This window comes from Caloenas nicobarica, chromosome 4 (genome assembly GCF_036013445.1).
Source record: "Caloenas nicobarica isolate bCalNic1 chromosome 4, bCalNic1.hap1, whole genome shotgun sequence".
Classification (NCBI taxonomy): domain Eukaryota; kingdom Metazoa; phylum Chordata; class Aves; order Columbiformes; family Columbidae; genus Caloenas; species Caloenas nicobarica.
Genome location: NC_088248.1, coordinates 23,925,203 through 23,945,429, shown reverse-complemented (window position 1 = coordinate 23,945,429; position 20,227 = coordinate 23,925,203). Strand labels below are relative to the sequence as shown.

Below are 20,227 nucleotides of genomic sequence, written 5' to 3'. Positions count from 1 at the left end.
GGGCACTGTGGAGCAGGCAGGTGCTCTTGCAGGCTCCTGGCAGTGCCACCTCTGACTTTCCACTTCTGGCATAGGAGCAGATCCAGTTAGGCAGCTGACACCAGGGCTGCCTCCTTCTCTTTGGTCTCCATCATGCAGCTAAAGCAGCTTGTCTGGGCCCTGGAAGCTGAGGACAGGCGGCTCCTGCAGGCCCTCTTCTCCTTGTGTGTTTCTGTGTGCACAGGCCAAAACCCGCACTGCTTTCTACTTGAGGTTCAGGAAGGACGGAGGTGTGGGGAGGGAGAAGAAACAGTGCCTGAGGGGTTCATTATGTTTGGCTTATTGAAGATAAGGGAAAAATAACTTCTGTATCTTTTTTGCTAGGATGCTGGAGGTGTTACCAGTGCTTCCCTCAGCATCTCAAGCCTTTTTCCTTGCAGGACTTGTCACTAATGTTTGTTGGTAGTAGTTTCTTTGGTCTGCCACAGAGAGAACATATACAAGCAGGGGAGAGTGACCATATTTTTTTTTAAGAGCTTTCGTAGAATAACATATGAAATACAGGAATAATTGATGTCTGAGATGGTGTTAGAGAAGTCTGACATACTGCTACCCTGTGATAGAAAGGGATGTTTGTGTGCTGTGCTTTTGAGTACACAATGCATTTTCTGTAGTTGTCAGGTAATTGTGTGAGATTAATTTGTTGGCTCCCTTGGAGGTAAGCACCAGTATTTCACACTGGGTCAATAACATTTGCTAGTGATAGATGGATGTCTGAAACTCCCTTTGACATGTTCCCATCTGCAATAGTCTCTTATAGATGTGAAACATAGCAAGGCAAAAATTATCTCTATTGAGTTTAATTCTGTGGAGATGCTGCTCTCTGGTTCTGTAATCCTAGTAAATATTTTTCTAGCAAAACTACAAATTAAGTTGATAATAGATACACCTTAACAACAGAGACCTGGTGCACCAGGGCATAACTGGAATAACAGGAATGCTGTTAATTATGCTTCATGCCCCATCTTGTGTCCCAAATAGAGAGGGTGTTGGAAGAACTACTACTGATAAATGATAGCCTGTGAAAAGTGAGCCTTAGGCAGTCCTTTGGAAAGACTCTAGATTCCATGAATTGGAACAAACTGGAGCCACAGTAAACCTTTCTCGTGTTTGCTTACAACTTCAAAAAGCTGCCTGGGAGAAATCTCAAAGGCGTATTCCTGTAGATGCAGGAATAACTGTTCAAAGTGCTGGAAGATAAAGCTCTGATGTGCAGCAATTTTTAAAGGTGAGGAAATAACAATGGAGAGGTGGGCTGCCATCTGGCTGTATTGCAGTGAGAATTTGTTAGAATTACTGTTCGCTCTTCAGTGTTGCCAAAAGGTCACCTTTTTTAATTACAAAAAAAAAAAAAAGGGAAGACAAGAAAGCCACCCCTGTAATACCTGCATGAGAGAAGTGCTAGCAAAAGCCTACTACTCTCTGCTTTGCTCCATGGTTCAGGATGATGAAACTTTATTCTGTGATAAAGATGGGTGTCTTACTACGTATTCTATTTAGTCCTCTAATTTGGAACGCTTGCATAAATACTTCCTCTAATAGGAAATATACAGCTACTGTGTGATGCCATGTACCTTACACCGAAATGCATCTTTGCTACTGAGTTGGCTTTGTTGCTTCTCTGCAATTTGTCAGAGTGGAACCATTCGCTCTTTTGAATGATGCCCCTCTCTTGCACTTGGTAGCAAGCGTGAAGTCATCCCTGAGTGCGTGGTTACTTTTGAACATGCAGAATACACTCTTGTGCCGAAGGCTGTTGTTATCCTGAATGTGTGTTTCTGTGCTTACGCATTTTATGTAATACGCAATAGTGCTTGAACCTTTAACCTTTTCTTCAGGTACCTAAAACTCCTCTTAGAGCTCTGTGTAAATTACTCAGCTTTTAGAGCATCCTTTCTTTGTTCAAATAATAGCTATTATCAAACAAGTTGATGTAGGAAGCCCAAACACACCTTCCTCTTTTGCTTGGCCTTGTTCCCAGATAGAGCAACCTGGAGTGCGTACTTGAGGAAATATCTTCAAATTCTGACAGAGAAGTAAAAGCAAATTAAAGAAAGGAATGTATGGTAAAGATGTAAAGTAATATATGGATGTATAAGAGAAGAAGCCTTTGCTGTGGTACTGTTGCAATTAAGTCCTAGCATTGAGCATTTATTTACCTATTTTTAATGTATTTAGCAACATCTTGCTGTGTTTCACTCTGTTTATTGTATTGTGCTTGTGTTAAAAATACACAAGAGTAGTTATCCTCATTCTGTGTACTGCTTACTGTCAAAGCTTAAAAGGGACACAGAAGTGGAGAACAGGGATCGTGTTGAAAGAGTCATGTTTTCTCACCTGTGGAGAGCAAGTTCTCTCCCCAGGTTCTTTGCATCCAGAAATGGCCAAACACTCTGCAGGATGCTGAGTGAGTCCATGCACTTTGACAGATGCTCTGCCAGGACTTGTAATAAATTACTAGCAAGTCATTTCTGTAGCTGTAAATGACATTGCAGCCCATTTGATATGCAATTACTATCTTTTTTTTTTTTTTTTCTTTCTTGTTGTCAATGTTCTTTCCTCCAGCAAGGAAGGGTATTTCTTTGGCATGTGTATGTGTAGATGAATCAAGGGGAGAAGGGGAATAAATTCTTCTTCAGTAGTTGTGCTTTTACTATGTGAATGTTCAGGCTATTTTCTGGGATAAATTTAGTTAAAAAGCAGTGGGCACTGTAGTCATTTGAGCATCTTTCTGTAGCACTTGGAGAATTTTTTTCAAGGAGCTGCAGCTTCAATCCTAATTTATTTTTCTGTACCTTTTGATTATTACTGGAGAAATGGGCTAGTATAGTGAGGAGACATAACATGTGAGTAACCATAGTTATTGATAATAGATTTCCTTGGGAAATCCTACCACTTCTGAATAGTCGTTGTTATTAAAAAAAACAACTAAAAAAACCCCCAAACCCCACAACCAAACAACAATAAAAACCACAAAAACCCCAAACACCAACCAAAACAAACACACAAAACCAACCAACTAGCAACAACAAAACAAAAACCAAAACAGCAGGCAGTATAGATCTGAACCAGCTGTTCTGTGTTGTATGGTGCTGGGCATGAAAATAGCATTGCAAACTATAATAGTAAACACTGTTTAAAAAAAAGCAGAAAATTTAAAGGTAGGAAAACCCACATTGCATCTGATCTAGATTCTGGTAAGAAGTGTGTTTTGTACACCTTTTATTTTTCCAGACTAATTAGGCCTATTGTAACTGAAACATAAACAAATTTTCTTTTCTATGAGATAAGAAAAGCAGGAAAAATGTTGCCCTACAACTTCATTTGTAAGCTGTGATGTATCATTCTCATTTGCAGTGACTGTGGTGCAGACCAGATGTCATTTTACTCTAGCATACAGTTTTTCATCTTGCTCTGCTGCACGTATGATTTTGATTTATTTTCTGGAAAGATCTGTATCGGTTACCGTGGCCTTGGCGTTATAAGGCAGGCAGGGGAACCCTCTCCCTGCAGCTTCGCAGTTCCTCCCCTTCCCGCAGTGGACGTGCCCTGTGTCCATGTGGAAGGGACCAGCTGGGCTCCGCAGTCAAACCAGTCTGGGCGCTGGTACAGCTGGCGCTGGGGATGGCGGTGCAAAGCTCGGGAGGTCGCCTGACTGCCAGGAGGGTGTTTGTGAACGATGGGCTGGCAGCGGCTTGTGGGCAGAGGAGCTTGCCGTCTCCTGTTAGTAATATCTTACAGAGAGAGGATTTGAAAACTATGATGCTTGCCCTGAACTTCAAGAATACGAGGTAGGATGAGAATTAAATGAATAAAAACTACTTATGTTTCTTTGCATGATACGTCCCCCCCCCCGCCCCGAGACTAACATTTAATTATCTGACTAGCTTCTGTGAAGTTGTACTTCTTGTCGTCAGCCTCTTCTGGAGTTGTACTTGCTGTTACAAAGAGAAACTGGACCAAAGGATAAGCTGAGATTTAGTTAAAAAATAGTGGTATGTAGGTAAGTAATGTAACTGTGCATAATTTTCTGTGTTTAGGATGCTGACTCTACAGAATAAGTGAAAAATAGGTAGATTACATTTGTCATTCCACCTAAGGAAGAAAATACTTGATTTTAGTTTGTCATGTGCGTAGTTTTCAAAATACAGCTAATACGAGCCTGTTCTCAAGTGCAGTAGTTCCGCTGTGAAGCAAGCGTCTTATCAACTTATATTAGACAATGTTCTTGGAAATGAAACAAAGTTGAAGAAAAAAGCATCATATTAAAATAGTAATTTGCTTGTCTCTGAGTGCTATAGGCTTCATTTTTTTCTCTTTGAATAAGAGAAGCTCACTTTTGAAGGATTTCTAGCTGTCTTATTTAATTTTGTAGTACACTGCATAAACTTGTGTCGAGAAAGCATTTATTCACTGTGAAATATAACTTTCATTTTGGCATTATTGCCAATCAGGAGTATAACACGGGTAATGGAGAGGAAAACAAAAATAGTTTTGAAAGTAGTTCTGGTAAATGACACGTACACCAACCCCACTACTGGCAATGAAAAGTAAACTAAATAAACATGGATTTTTGAAGAGGTTGCACCTTTCTCCCCATATGAGAAACACCAACTTTAATGTCCAAGAATATCTACACCCACTTGACTCATTTAATAAGTGTGCTAACAAACACCAGAAAAAGATTTTCAGCGGTGCTCATTACTTTGTTTGAAGAACAGGGGAAATCTGGAAGAATACTTTTACTCAAGCAGTTAATATTGCTTTAAAAATCCACAGTTTTAAACTGCTTTGTAGGTTTGCGTTTCTGGGGTTTTTTTTTCTGTTTGGGTTTTGTTTAGTGTGGGTTTTTTTCTTCTGTTCAGTCATTTGTCTGACACGTTTGCTGTTGGGAGAAGGAAATTCTGTGGCTGTGATGGGGTCCTCCTAAATCAGAAGAGCTGTATCCTGCCATGGTTCTGCCCCAGCCTTCCCCTGCAAGCCTGGTCGCCTGCTGACAGACTCTACCTGGCCATCTGGGAGCAGCAGCATGGGGAGCTAGAGCTGGTTTCTGTGAGGAAGGATTCACAATCAGCCATTCTGTCTTTACTCTTCACTGCGTGCCAGGCTCCTGAGAAACATCTCCATGTGCAATGTGGAGAGGCTGTTTCCAAAGATGGGGCTGGGAGCCCAAGGTGAAGTCTAGCTCCACCTGAAGTTCTCAGGTGTTTGAAAACTGGAGACTGAGAAGGGTTGAGTTGCTTTTGTCTGCAATTTGTGACTGTCATCCCCAGAGGATCTTCTGTTGACTCTGCCAGGCAACAGAGAGGAGGAGGAGGAGCAGAAGAGAGGGAGGGTGTGAAGAAAAGACAATGCTTTTTGCCCATCCTTACCATACTTGCTTAGGTGAAACAGAGGGATCTTTACTGTTTTTCCCAGTGGCAATGTGCCTTCTGTGTGGTGGGCAGCACTCACTTCCAGTGGAGCTCAGTGGTTGTCTTTGTGATGATGTCTTTGTGCCGTCCTAGTTTCAGCGTAGGGCAACTCCATCTGAGAAAAGTCACTTCATGGGTAATCCCTTCGCCACCATTGTCCATGGTGCCCAGATTGCCCCTGGTGTTTATAAAGAGGCCTTGACCTGGGATGTCAAGTTCAGCAGCTCCCTGTTGGCTGCAAACACCCAGCAGAATAATGCAGCAGTTGGTGTAGATCCCTTATTGTCTTTTAGAGACAGTAGTGATGTGTACGCAAGTGTTTCTCCTGCTTTTCTGTACATCTCTGGTCTGCATTGCTAACTACTAGGTCTTGGGCTGTTGCGTTGTATTTTGCACTTAGGAGTAGTATGGACACACAACTTAAAAGAGGTTGTGATCGTTCACCCTTATTTAGTCCCTATTAGTTCCAAAGTAAGCATTTGTGACCAGAGGTTTAATGATGATGCTTTGCTGTTTCTGTTGCACTCTTTCTGACTAGATGGTAGCAGAGAGGGGAATTTTATTACATCAGCCAACATGTGCTGGTAGGATAATTTTGTTGTTTTTCTCATTTAGGTTGTTAGAAACAAGGGCAGCTCTATGGAGACAAATTTTACAGGTAACGGGCTTCTACTTACTCTTTCATATGTAAATCTCCTGAAGGCAGAAGAAATGTTTGACAGTATAAATGGCTGTTTTATATGGATGGAGGAACGTGATGCTTTAGATTGCTGTTGGGAAGAAAATACACCACCACAACAAGCATGGACCTGCTTTGTGTAATACCACTCTCCTTTGAAAAAAATCTGGTGGGCTTTTCAGCTAACTGGATCAGAACTGTGCTTAGGCTCACTATTGTCATTACTGAACACGCTCTTTAGGACTATTGTGTTTAGTACAGGGCCCATTGTTGATTCTAGGAGAACAACTTTTCTAGGAAGGCTTTCTTACTTTGCTTGTTTACTGCTAATGCAAGAGCCACCTGCTGGAGCAGTTTTTTCTCTATGGCTTTGTTGATATCTGCATGCCAACCAAGGGTACACACTTATCTCTTCAAATCCCAGATTATTTTGCTTTTTCGTTTGTTTTATCCCTTTCCCCCTGTGGTGTTTTGTTTTTTGGTTTTTTTGGTTTGGTTTTTTTGGGGGTGGTTGTTTTTTGGTTTTGTTTTTGTTTTTTTAATGGGATTCTTAGCAGCATTTCCTCTCCTGAATGGCATGATTTAGTCATTGCCATGCAGTTCAGGTTGGCAAAGTAAAATTTCAGTTCTGCTCTATTCCTGACGGGCTGTAACTGGCATTCGGTTTGTCCAATTAATGCAAATCAGTTTATTCAGGCCTTTTCAAAACAAACAAAAAAACCCCCCAAGAAACAGCATTCAAAGATGCTCAAGATATTTTACTGCAGAATGTAGCAAGAACTCATTAATTAGCACTTTTTAAACCAGTTTTTACCTGTCTTTATAGCATTCTACAGCATTCAGCGAACTTACTCTGACACTGCATGGCTTCGCTCTTTTCATGATTGGGTATCTGGTTAGTGGGAGCACTACTAGTACGCATTGTTAATTAAACCGGTTTAGTTGTTTTATAAGCTTTTGGTGTAACATTCTGATACCAAATAATCTATGCATTCTTCCATTTCAGATGGTTTTCCTGAGGTGCAAATGTTTCGGAGACATTTCAGTTCTTCTGGCGTATGTTTAAACCAGAATGATGTTTCAGTGTTTGCTTCCCTCCAATATGTTTTCTAGCTGTAGGTCTTAATAGTAGTAAGTGAGGTTTGCAGGATAATGTGAGTTTGCTTTTCTTTTGCCTTGCCAGCTAGCAGGTGTGAATTGGATCATTCCAGATCATCCAAGAGTGTCTGGTTACAAAGTTACAGGTTAACACCAATCCCATAAATTTTAGTTTCCGAATGTAATCTGCTGTGTTTATAATCTATCCAAATTGAGAACATTGAAAACGAGAGATTTTATTCTCTGTTATTCTTGTTAATTTACTGGGCACAATTTTCCTATAAGTGAGAGGGTTCCAAAAATCCCTGTCAGTAGAGAAATTTCTCATATTTTTGCTGTTATCTTTTGTCTGCGCTCCAGCCAATTTACATTTTCGTTCTGCCTGTCATTGTCTCCTCAGTTACCATATTTCTCTCATAAATAATATCATTTGCACTCTTGAGGTCTTGAGAGGATGAGTTCTGTGCCTAGAACTAGTTTGGACTTTGTTGCAGTCAGGACTGGATTGCCATCTTCAGACCATATTGAAACAGGTCAAAGGGGTGGAACAAATGCCATAGTGGTATGATTGCACAGGCATGAGCAAATAGCTTCTCAGAGCCTGAATGTCTATGAATGAACCAACTGAACATGTTAATGCAGGTCTCTCCTTTCTAAGATAATACTTACATAGAGCCACTACTTTGATCTTTGCTGTAACCGATGATTAGAGTTAATGAAACATGGTAGGATTTTTTTTTTTTTTTCTGGAGCAGCCACTCCTCATCTCCTAAAGCAGAAAAGCTTCTTTGACACATGAAGAGTTTTATTTGGTCCTTAGCCCTGCAGTGGCAATATATTTGGCCTTGCAGAAATGGTTAAAAAACTTCAGGTGTAAATACTACCTTTTTTTTCCAACTTAAGGAGGTGCTGTTGAGCCAACAGTTTGAGGTATGGAATTTCTGACTTCCTTTATGGCTACCAAATCCAAACTGTTTTTTGGAGATCAAATTCGTGTTTATGTGCACGTGAGCTGATTAAAGAGTTTGCATTGAAAATCACAAGTGAAGCTGTGTAGAACCCAGCAATTAAATGTAGAGTTCAGGTAGCTTCAAGGATGGACTGCCTTTCTTGGTCTTGTTCTGTGAAGAGCTGAAGGACAGTGTATACTGTTACAGGTACCTCAAAGATGAGATTTTCTGCACCTCTTAGTTGGACATGGATACAATACTTATTACGTGCTATTTGGCTTCTGAAATGTGAAAATTGTGAGATCTCCCTGACTTTTAAAGCAACTTTTAAACAAATGGTGGATGTATCTCTTAAAGTGCTTACAAAAACAGAATTACCTGTTGTTTCTCATGGTGTAGTGTGTGGTAGTTCGAGATGAAATGAGTATTCGTATTTAATTTCAGTTTAAAAGGGAGTAAAAAATGCAGAAAAGGCAGAAACCTTAAATGAGCCTCTGTGGTCAGTCTAAATAGCCTATATTTGAGCTTTCTTGCTGTTTGCTTTGTGGACATTTATAATTCTTCAGCTTGACTAATAGTTTATTACTGAGCTGAAAAATGGGAGTCCTAAGTCTTGCTGAAGACTCGCTTGAAGAAAAGCGGTACTGAGAATTATGTATGTGCTGGTGACACATCCTAATGTAAGCTAAATAAAGATGTAGGAAGCAATTTTACCAGCATCCAGCAAAAAAATCACATTCTAGCTGCTACATGGACAGTTTTGCTCCTGCTAGGAAAAGGCAGCACCTGTGCGTACTCCCTCTGCACTGTCCCTTCCTTGCTCTCTGTAAAACTGACCTGTAGCTCCTTCCCGTTTGCTAAAGCTGGGAGATTTGGGCACCATCCCTAAATGATCAGTGATTTTAATCACATCCTTTACCTCCAGATGTGCATCGGTAGTCCTTCTTCTTAGGTAGCTGTTGTTCTGTGCTATCGCACTAAAAATAAAGCTGACGTAGGTGCTTCAGTCACAAGGGCATAACGGATGGTGGGCCTGCACTTAGATCTTAAAGTTGTCTGTGCTCTTCACGTACAGAAATAGAAGAGAAGAAAATTGATGCAACTCGGTACTGTGGTTTGGAGAAGTACTACATAGCGTTTTCAGCTGTGGTAGGATTTAATACTTTATTTTATGGACTTCTGGAGGTGGTGGAAGAAATCTTTGTAGCTTGGAAATATTTTATTAAAGTACTGGAAGTAGGATTTTGTGGTTATTAATCAAAGAATTAGAAAATGCAACAACAGAGTTATCTTCCCAGACATAAGACTAGTAAGTCAGGGAAAAAAACAGGCTATATGCAGAAGTAAAGGACAGTACTTTACTGTCTTTTTTGAACAAAATAAAGTGCAAAAGCTTGATATAACTGAAGTTCGTTTTCATTTAACTTAATGCTAAGTAAGAAATACATACATTATCGTTGTTTAGTGAGACAGCTTTCCTCCATCCCTACAGCATAGGGCAAAAGTATCACTGTTAGTTGATTGTTGTCCTTCTCTTTCATGCAATATAAAACATTAACCTTCAAGAAGGTACAGACCACAGGAAATCTACTCTATCAGCAGTTGCTATTATGTGTCATTATCATGAATAATTTGTGGGAAATGGACCTGGAAAGAAGACTGATAGTCCGTGATTTATATCTGTATCTTTCTCACTAACCAGTTACTTAAGTTCTTCATATTTGTTGAAGTATTAAGAATTTTTGTTTCCAGTGGTGCCAAGATACTAATGTCAGACTAAGCATAAGAATAGCATTTCTAACATTGCAAGTAACAAAGGAATTGTATCCTTAAATGCTCATCTGATTCGAGTTCAGCGGACAGGAAAAACATTAGGATAGCAAGGCACTTTTTTTTTTACCTCCAGATGTTAAAGAAATTGAATTCTCCAGTTTGGACACTGCCTGTGAACTGAGAGACACCTCTGTAAGCATCTCTTCAACATGTAGAAACAAACAGTATTTCATTAGGTTGATCTCTGCACTTAATCTAAAAAAGAGAAGGTTAAGCTTTCAGGTGATAACATAAGGTTCCTTGAGCTAAGTTTTAAAATATTTCAGTGCAAAAGGGAAAAAAAAAAAAAAGGGAAAAAAACCAACCAAGCAAAACTCATGACAACAAAACAACCCCACAAAAACAAAACAACCTCCAAAATAACAGTGCAACCTTACAAATCCTTGCCTGCACACCTTCCTTAATTAATAATACTTTGTAATACAAAATTGGAGTGGGGGTTGATGGTGTTTTCCTCTTGGGAGAATTTCTCAATGAAACGTTTCCCGTTGTAACCAGCTGACTAGCTGTTTAACACGAGGAAAACTTAGTACAGGAACAGTTGCTTTTATTACTGAGTCAGCACGCTGGCTTTACTCCTGGTCCTGACTTACAGGGACCAGGCAAAATTCCCCAAATGAGCGCATGCTGGTTAAGTCTGTCCGGGAGAGCTGATGGCTTCTTTTTCAGGAACACGGCTTCCTTGTGCATGATTTTCTTTGTGTGCAAGCAGTTGTTTTTTGTTGGGTGGTGGTGCGGGGGGGGAATGGGAGGAAGTAGTTGTTTTCTGCACTTCCCCTCTCACTGGCGTTTTTGCCTACAAAGGGAATTCATTATTTCTGTTCGGTTCTAAGGACAAATGGATGTGTATCTGCCCTGTAACAGCTCTTTATTGTTTCTTTTGAAGGCCAAATAAGGTCCTTTTTAATACTGCATATGATCATCTTTGGAATGTTAGTTAAAACTACATGGGTAGGGAACCTTAAAATCAGGAAAGAAATAACAGGTGTGGAATTTACTGATCGCAATGGATTTCTGTGATTCTTTGTAGCAGTGAGACTTACCCTAAGTTTCATTTTCCTGACATAGTTGGTGGGGAGGTGTGTGCTGGTGTCTCATTATAATCTGCAAAGAAACAAATTGTATCCTGTTTCACTGCTAAGCTACTGATGCAATGCCAGGATAGTGCCTGGAGAAACACTTGTGACTGTAATTATGAAGCAGATAATTACCTAGCTGCTTATTTAAATAACACCCTTTTAGAACTAAATGCACAGCTTGGACCTATAATAGCTATTGTGAAAACAAGTTCGTTTCATGCAGCTTCTGTCTACTTTTTTCTTCACAAATGTTTTGATAGCTCTGGTAGTTTTACCTGTACATTATTGTACCCTAACTTGTGTTTACGATTGTATGTGTGTGTTACATTTGTCTTGCAGTGTCTGTCTTTCGAGCTTTGTAAGTTGTTGGTATTTTGTGTTAAGTAGTCCGTGACCATTTGTCTAACAGTTTCCACTAACAGTAGAAAACACTTCAAAATATTATTTTAAATGGTAGAAGTTACCTCTTGCACTAACTCCAGTGAAACGTCTTGAGAATCCCCTTAGTTCGTCTTGTCAGATTCCTGTATAAATTTAATGGAAAAGTTAAGAACTTGCAGAATGGGTTTGTATTGAGCTGCTCAAATGGGTCAGCCCTGCTTATGCTCACGTGAAAATGTGCAGCCATCTGACAGCCAGTCGAAGAAAATGAAGGGGTTGTTCAGGTAAGAATGCTCATGCTGTGCCTTTACGGCTTTCTTCATGTCTCTTTGCTTGGAGACTTTTCTACTTCTACCACTAGGAGAAAACAGTAATGTGTTTTACGAGAGCAGCATTTTTACTATTGCTGTCTTTGTGCATGTTTGAAATTTACTGGTCAAGTGTTTTATTTAGATTTGGTCCATACAGCGCATGATTATACACGACTGCCATTAATTCACCTTTTCAGCTGAAGTAGCAGAAGATGAATGCAATGGTTCCAGCTGCTTCAACTCTTCTCATAAACCATGTGCCTGTCGCTGTGAAGCTGCGTTATAGAGCTTCTGCTTGCTTAGTTTGCTCTTTCAAAATAACTCTCGACTTTTTACTCAGCTTAAAAAAGCCAAAGACTCAACAGTTGGGCTGTCCAACTCAAAGTTTCCCCATGAGGAGTGTGTCTGCCTAGACCTGGTGGGGGAGCTAACTCATCAGGGCTGTATAGGAAAGAATGTGCAGCTGCACCAGGCTGTAGGTGCCAGAAGAGGGACACAAGGTATGGAAGGTCTTCCTCTCCTGGGGAAGCTTCTTTCCTTGCCTATTCCGCAAAACTTCTCACAGGGTTTTTGGAGATGCTCTCTGTGTCCATTGTGTACTGAACATTTAGCTTTGAGATCACATGCTGGCATGGAGAAGGACACTAACTGGTTGATAAGGGATACAGCACAAGCAAGCAAGAGGGTTTAAGCCTTACAAAATGCCATGTAGGATTAGCTACTCTCCGAAGTTTATTAAACTAGGTATCCAGATAATTAGACACCACCAGTTTTAGTGTAAGAGGCATGTAGGGAAGGTGTGTGTGTGTCTGTGCGTTGTATGTATATTGAGGCTGTTAATGTGACCATGCTGTGGGGCAGACATATGAAAATAAGCTGATTTAATAGCTCTTAGTCATTCTGATCTGGCAGCGATGAGCGGGACAGAGTATCCCATGAGGAAATTCATCACTGTTGTTCAGAGCAGGCTTTCAGTCCAGGTTGCAGTAACCAAGGTGTAGTATCATGCTCAGAGAGATGAAGTAACAAAATCCCGAGCAGCTGCTCGTGCAGTGAGGGCTGTGTCCAGCCTGTCTGCTGGGAGAGGCAGGAGGCCCTTTGGGGGACTACGGGTGGTGAGGGTGCAGTTCAGGGTTGCAGTGTAATGCACATGTGGAACCAGGCCAAATTCAAGCTCCACAAGCAATTACAAGACAGGTGTTCCCTCACTTGAGAGTTTGCTTCTCTTAAGGTGCTTATCCTGTAGGCTTCTGCTGTGCAGGATGCTTGACTGTCATGTGCTGTAAGCAAGCAGTGTCGAACAGGTGACTTTGGCTGTTACTGAAAATAGTGCAATCTGCTCATTTTTGGCATTAAGGAGACTGCCAGGCCTTAATGCTGAATTCAAGTCATGTGCAGTGGTCACAGGTGACTGCAGGTACTTTCACATAGTAGAATAGAAAGGGACTCGCTTTTTAATATGTTTTGTTTGTAGTAAAAGGTTGAGGTGTACTGCTTTCTCTTTTGCAGCCCTGAGCCTGAACAAAGAAAACCTCAGTCAAAATATTTATACAGTACATAGCAGCAACATACCACTGTCATTTCAGTCAGTGAAGTAATGTAGTGTTTCTAATGTATTGTTCCTCCAAAGATTTTAGATTTGGTGGTGCTTTTTGGTTTGTGTGTTTGTGGTGGTGGTTTGTTTGGTTTTGTAGTCTTGGGTTGTTGTTGGTGTTGTTGTTGTTCGTTTGGTGTTTTGTTGGTTGTTGTGGTTTTTTGGGGTTTGGTGTTTTTTCCGCCCCCCTCCCCCCCATGATCTTAAACATCTCAATGTTTTCTTAGGAGAAGTAAGTTCTGGTTCTGAGATTCACAATGAGGTGGCTTTACCTGCTGTAAACCATGAATAATCCTTCCCACTTGCCTAAGATTTGGGCCTAACACTGGAGCTCCAAGAGCCCGCAGCTCTCTTCCTTTTATTTCTACTGATAGTTTGTACTATGGTAATAAGAAAAAATATCAACCGTTTTTGGACTGGCAAAAAAAAATCACAGAAATTCTTTCAGATTTCATGTACAAAGTATTTTGGATGATGTTGCATGGAGCCCATCCTAGTCTATTTTCTAATAGGACAGAAACACAGCAGGACTCAACTCTGGAATAATTCCATGAGCATTATCTACTCTGCTTAAAATTAATGTACTGCGTGTATTTGACTTGATCTGCAGTGGAATTGAGGGTGGACTTTGCATGATTTTGAGGACTGAGAATGGGTGGAAAACACTGCCAGAAAAAGTTGATCAAGAGGGCAGGTAACATGGTTGAAGAAAAGCAGCATATATTGCAAAGATCTCCATGTGGAAATGTCAGTGTTCTTAGCCCCATCTTCACTTTGTACAGTGCCACGTGGACTCCATACCTGTGAAAAACATCAAGGAAGTTAATGCATCGCAGTAAGGGATATTCCCAAAGCAGTGTCTTCTAGGAAGATTTTCCTGAGGATTGCAGAAGCATCTTTGGGACAGAAGTCTGAAAATCTGTGGTGATGCAGGGTTTGGGTTTTTTTTTCTTTGCCTTTATTTTTTTTTCCCCTCTTGGTGTTCATACTGAACGAAGTATACAGATGGAATATATAAATTTTGTAGCATCTTTTGGTTACTTCAAAAAAAAGAATTGGATATTATTTACATGATATTACATCCATTCCTCCCTCCTCTCTGCCCCATCTCTTACGTTGAGGTTGAATACATGGTTGTACTGGGGAACAGGCAGGAGAGACCATGACACTGTTGAGAAAGGGAGGACTGCTTTAATTGTCCTCTGCATTTGTCATCCCTCTGGGTTAAAACTTCCCCAGAGGAGGTTAATGGATCATATCTTGCAGAAGCTATCCCAGTAGGCTCCCAGTACACTGGGGAAATAGTGTGTAGCGTTTATTTGGACTTGTCCCACTAGAAGAAAATTGTCAGATCTAGAACAACAACTGTGTGGCTGACGCAGTGCAAAATTATTGAGGAGAGATGGGATCTACCTACCTAGAAGAGGAGAGAGAATCTTGGCTGGCATATTGGCTGACTTAGTGGATCACTCTTTAAACTGATGGGCTTGGGGGATGGGGTCCAAAGCTGGGACACTTGTGTTCTCACAAGTAGCAGGGTGGATGTGTGCATCTACCAGAGTAGTGGTGAATGTGCTGCAGCCCTCCAAAAAAGGTTCCACCAAAAAGGTGAGAGAGTTGACAGTCCAACCAGTCCAACCAGTGCTTTTAAACCAATGTGTGCAGCAGGGGTAACAACCAGGAGGAGCTGGAAAGGTGTCATCTGACTGCTGTCACTGAAACTTGATGGGATGAATCGTGTGATCGGAGCACTGCAATTGATGACTATAAAGTGTTCAGGAGGGGCAGGCAAGGAATGGAAGGTGGGCGTTTTGCCTTCTATGTTAAAAAATTGATTGATTGTCCAGAGCGCTTTTTTTTTTCTTTTTTAAAAAATTTTTATAAAACAGCAGCGCGCAGGTTGAAAGCTTATGGGTGGATATTTAAGACCAAGCCAACAAAGGAAACCTTGTGGCTGGTCTTTACTACAAGCCACATATTAAGGGGAGGATGTCAATGAAGCATTCTTACTTCAACTACAGAAAGCATTGCAGTTGCAGGCCCTGATTTTGCTAGGGGACTTCAACCACCCTGCCATCACCTGGAAAAGATGATCTTCAGAGCTGTCGCTTCCAACCCAAACAATTCTGTGATTCTAAAACAAGTTTCTGGTGCTTCAGGAGGGAGTAGACAGAGGTGTATTCTTCTGCAGACTTATCAGCTGAGGTGTGAGTTGGATGGTAGCTCCATTGGATAGCTTTGTCTTGGACATATTCAAAAGCCATCTGGATGTGGTCCTGGGCAACCAGCTCTTGGTGTCCCTGCTTGAGCAGGAGGGTTGGACCAGATGACCTCCAGAGGTCCTTTCCAACCTCAACCACTCTGTGATTCTGTCTATTTGCCACAAGGAAGCCAGGAAAAAATTAAGCGTGCCTCTGTATGATAAAGCCAATCAATGTCTGAGTAAGTTTGAAGGTCTTGTTCAATTAGATTTTAAAGTATATAACTGGTACTGATTTTTATTCTAGAATTATTTTGGGAATACTTTACAATATGTAGGTAACACTTCCGTAAATGCTGTAGAAGATGCATCAGAGAATTGTGAAAGTCATCTAATAAAAACTATCAAAGTGTTTTGCAGCGTTTGAAGCCTGGTCAATTGTGCTTTGTGCTGAAGAGTATTGGATGTTTTCCTGTTTCAGGCTGTTGGCTATAAATCCTCCAGGCACGCACTAATCAATGCCTGGCATGTAAAATTAGTTAATGCTCTTAACTGCAGTGTGGTGCTGTGAGAGAGAGTGCTATGTATTTTAAGGCTTTGATGGAATAATGCCTGAATCTGTTGTACTAAGTATGTTTTCCTTTCTGAACAGGATACGAGGGAGCTTCCAGAAGTCAGTCAAGATGAATATGGTGAAGAGGATCATGGGCCGGCCACGGCAGGAGGAGTGTAGCCCCCAGGATAACGCGCTGGGCTTGATGCATCTACGTCGCCTCTTCACAGAGCTCTGTCATCCTCCACGGCACATGACCCAGAAAGAACAAGAAGAAAAACTTTACATGATGTTGCCGGTTTTTAACAGGGTAAGCTAGAGGATCTGCAAGAGGGGTTTTCTTCATTTGGATTGACTGCTTATATTTTGTATTCCCAAGACCTTTTGGTTCTAGCACAACAGAAGCTTTTCTTCTGTTGGCGTCCTTTCAGTTTTCCCCTTTTCCTTGCACAGTGTTGTGTTAGTGGATAAACCCACCCCTGGAGACTTCCTTCTGTGATCGCTTTTTCTGAAGAGCGATGCACAGTTGCATGTTGACTGTCACAGAGATTTTCTGCAGAGCTTGCTGTTATTACAGTCATGTGATTTCCAACCTAAACTCACTTAGTACTAAGTTTATATCTATTTGTTTGTGCAACAGGACTGGCCTTGTTGAGTCTAAATAATTATTCTTCCGTCTTGGCATTTATTGTACTGATATATGTTTAGAGGTAATAATCACCGTCTCTCCTGTCAGGCTTGGTTTTGCTAGACTACGCAAGCTGAACGATTTTAATCTCCTCTCATGTGATAAATTCTCTGTATTTTCTGTGTCCTTGTAGCCCTCTTCCTATGTAATGAGTCTGAGTCCCTCTTCTTGGACAAGGGGGATTGTGAACAAGCACTCTGTAGGGAAGCTGTAATAGCCACTTGTGCAGTGCCCTTCGTATTTCACTACTCCCTTGTGCTCAGGCACTGAGTTTTTTGTTTGGAAGCAGGACCGTGACTACTATCCGTGGAACTAATGGGAGCTGAATCCTCCTGACTCCTTATACCACTCAGTTACTCTCCCACTTCATTGTGAATAACAACTTTGAGAGTAGTTTTCGGGTCTGGAAAGAGCAGTAGTTACAGATGTAGCTTTCTTATTTTTTTTTCCTGCTGTGACCTGAACTCTTGCTTTTGAAGCTCTTCTTGAGTGATGGATTTGTGCTTGTATATGCTATGGTGGAGAACTGGAATCATCTAGAAGGTTGATAGGAAAATAACTCAGCTTTCTATTTTTTTAGGTTGATGTTTTGTTGAAAGTATGACTTATGATGCTTTTAGAGATTGAAGTGCTTACATGCTGTGTAGAAAAATTAATCCTAGTTAAGGCATAGTCTTAATAGGATTTTCATTGTACTAGATAGCATGCTTTAGTGGTTAAATCCCCTAAATGTCAGTGCATTGCCTTAGGTCTTATTCCTAGTTCTACTGGTAACCTGTTGTGTGAGTCTGGGAAAAGTAAGCTCAGTTCATCTGCTTTCTCTTTAATTTATCTGCTTGGATTGTATGCCCTTTAGTTATAGACTTTCTTAATTGGTTTTTACAAATTAGCACAATGGAATCTTAATCTTGGCTTGAGCCCGTGAAGGTTATTTTGATGCAGTTATGCTCGGAAAACTCCCTCTGGTGGTTACAGGTGGCTGATGTTTCCGAAAAAGGGAAGGTACTCACTATAGCTGCTTCAGCACTCAGTTGTAATCTGCAGGTGGAGAAGAAATTCTTTCCTGGCCCCTGTGGTAGCTACTTACAGTGGTGTTGTATCTACGGAAATCACAATTGGGGATATAACTGGATTTAAGAAAATTCACTGCAGCTGTGCACATCCTATTTCTGTACCAGCAGTCTTTCCATAGACTTTGATTAGACTTGAGAAATTAAAAAGAACAGTTAAGTTTTAATTGCTTTGCTGTTTCTCCCTTTTCTTTTTCCTTCCGTTCTTTCTTACTACGCTTTTATTCTCTCTCCTTTACACCACTTGCTGGCTTTGCCCTCATTTTCGGTCCCTCCACTTGACCCTGTTGAAGCCTAGCTGTAGTTGCCTCATGTCTTTGCACCATTGGTTCTCCTTCACTGTCCTTCATTCAGCTCGTGTGTTGAAGCATTCTGAAAAAATGAATCAGTAACCCCAAGTCGTCTTACTCCATCAAAATCAGCTCTTGCCTAACTAGTCTCAGGTACTATTTAGATTTATTGAAAAGATGCATGGTTTTTGCAATTTGCATTTGTACAAATACATCTTGGCTACTCCTGTCTCCCATTTTTGCCTTTGTTTATCCCCCTTGTTCAGTTGTTTCCTTCCTCAGATTTGCCATGTCTCTTTTCTTCACAGAATACATGTAATTTTCTGGATGAGCTCTTTTCCTTCACTAAATTCTAGAGACTCTTTTCTTCCCTTCTTGCCTCAGGTGAACTTAATGCTGAAGACGTGCATTTTTCTCTCCTTGCCAAATATTTTGCTTTTGGATTCTACCTGTGGTTGTCTCTCTTCCTCTTCACTCATTTCCTCATTTGGTTTCAACATCTCCATCGTCAAACTCAGGCTGTTTTTAATCTATGACCTTCTTGGAGTTATCCTTCTTGCCACAAATACAGGCTGTTGCCAGGTATTGTCACTTTGGTTTCCAAACTCTGTAAAATCTGAATCATAGGCTGGCATTTATCAGTTATCAACAAACTGTTAGTGTAGCACAAACAAAACTGGTTTCTCTTGGTTGGTAAGGTCTCATCTGTCCCTATAACTGGGGATTTTTTTTTTCCCTCGCCTTTCATATAAACATGTTCTTATTGTCTGGCATTGAGGAGGCTGAGAAGTTGCAATGTCATCTATTTATTTCTGCTTCCAGTTTACCTTTTTATAGGTTCCTCATTAATGCCACCTTCTTCTCTTTAGGCTTATGTATAGAGTGTGCTATAGCTTCCTTGGCTTATCTAGTCTTGTCTTCTGAAGCCTCAACTGTCTGTATTATAGCTTCTTTTGGAATGATTCTGCTGGCTTAGTAACTCTGTGAGTCAGAATAAGACAAACTCTGAACTGAAGCTGATTGGAATTAAAAAATGAAACAGGAGAAATGTTTCCTTTTCTCAAGCATCTTATATGAGATTTTCAGTGGGAGAGATGGTAAATCTTGGTTCACTCTCAATTCTGAGATGGCTTTCCTCTGAGACCTACATTTGCTGACAGCAAACACTACAACACTACTAGAAGATCCTTTTTAGAAATTTTCTCATTTCTCAAATGTAGTCGTTAGCTGCAAATGTTTTAAGCTGTCAGTTAATAACTCGTTTTGAATTCAGACTCCGAATGCCTTAGATACTTTGCATAGTGATGTATATTCTGTTGAACAAGTTTATGTGAGATTGCCTTAAGTGAAGTCCGTGATGGTGCATGGTAGGAGCATTATCTATTACAAGATTGGGATATATGTGTTAGGAGGAGAAAACCCCACATAAATTGTGGAGCTCATATGAAAGGCTTCAGACTACACCTTGATGTGCACTTCAAAATGTCTCTTGCACAGAGCAGTGCACTGTTGGAAGTAGGAACTGCTGTTATTTGGCTGGAAGCAGCGAGCGTATGTGTCTGTGTGTGTTTTGGTTTGGTTTTCCCTGTCTTTAGAGATATCTGAAGTTTTGTGTGAAATGCAGTTCAGTTTTTTTTCGTGATATTTTGAGGATTATTAATCAGTAAATCCAGAGGAACTAAAGCATTCTTAAGTGCCATTTATAGATATAGCATGTCTCAAACATGCTGTAGTTTAAACCATCTTGCTAGTTCTGGTAACAAATGGGTTTACAGACCATTTCTGTTTCCTTGTTGTTCTGGGAGGCTTATGAAATGATGAATCACATAGTAGTGAACAGCTAAATCGGTGCATAATTCACAAAAGCCTAGCCCTCTGGAGGAGCACTCAAAAGGCTCCTTTCAGAGTTTGGTGTGTGTGCAGAAGCAGCATGTCTGGGTCCTGCCTTGTGCTGCTGTGTATGAAAAAAGTGGATAAAATAATGAAGAAGCTGTTTTTAAACAAGTGGTTTCCAAGTAAATAGTTTGAAATTTTCTTCAAAAAAGCCA

At 40.6% G+C, this 20,227-nt stretch overlaps 1 protein-coding gene across 5 annotated transcripts in view; it reads left to right on the top strand.

Annotated features, from left to right (window-relative positions):
* The window catches only part of WDFY3 (WD repeat and FYVE domain containing 3), a 173,097-nt gene that overhangs the window by 37,127 nt on the left and 115,743 nt on the right, over window positions 1-20,227 (top strand). For all 5 annotated transcript variants that reach the window (XM_065634847.1, XM_065634846.1, XM_065634845.1 and 2 more), the window contains one exon: window positions 16,231-16,441. In XM_065634847.1, the coding sequence (XP_065490919.1) occupies window positions 16,262-16,441 (180 nt within the window). In that variant the 5' untranslated portion in view covers window positions 16,231-16,261. The remainder of the gene's footprint in view (window positions 1-16,230; window positions 16,442-20,227) is intronic.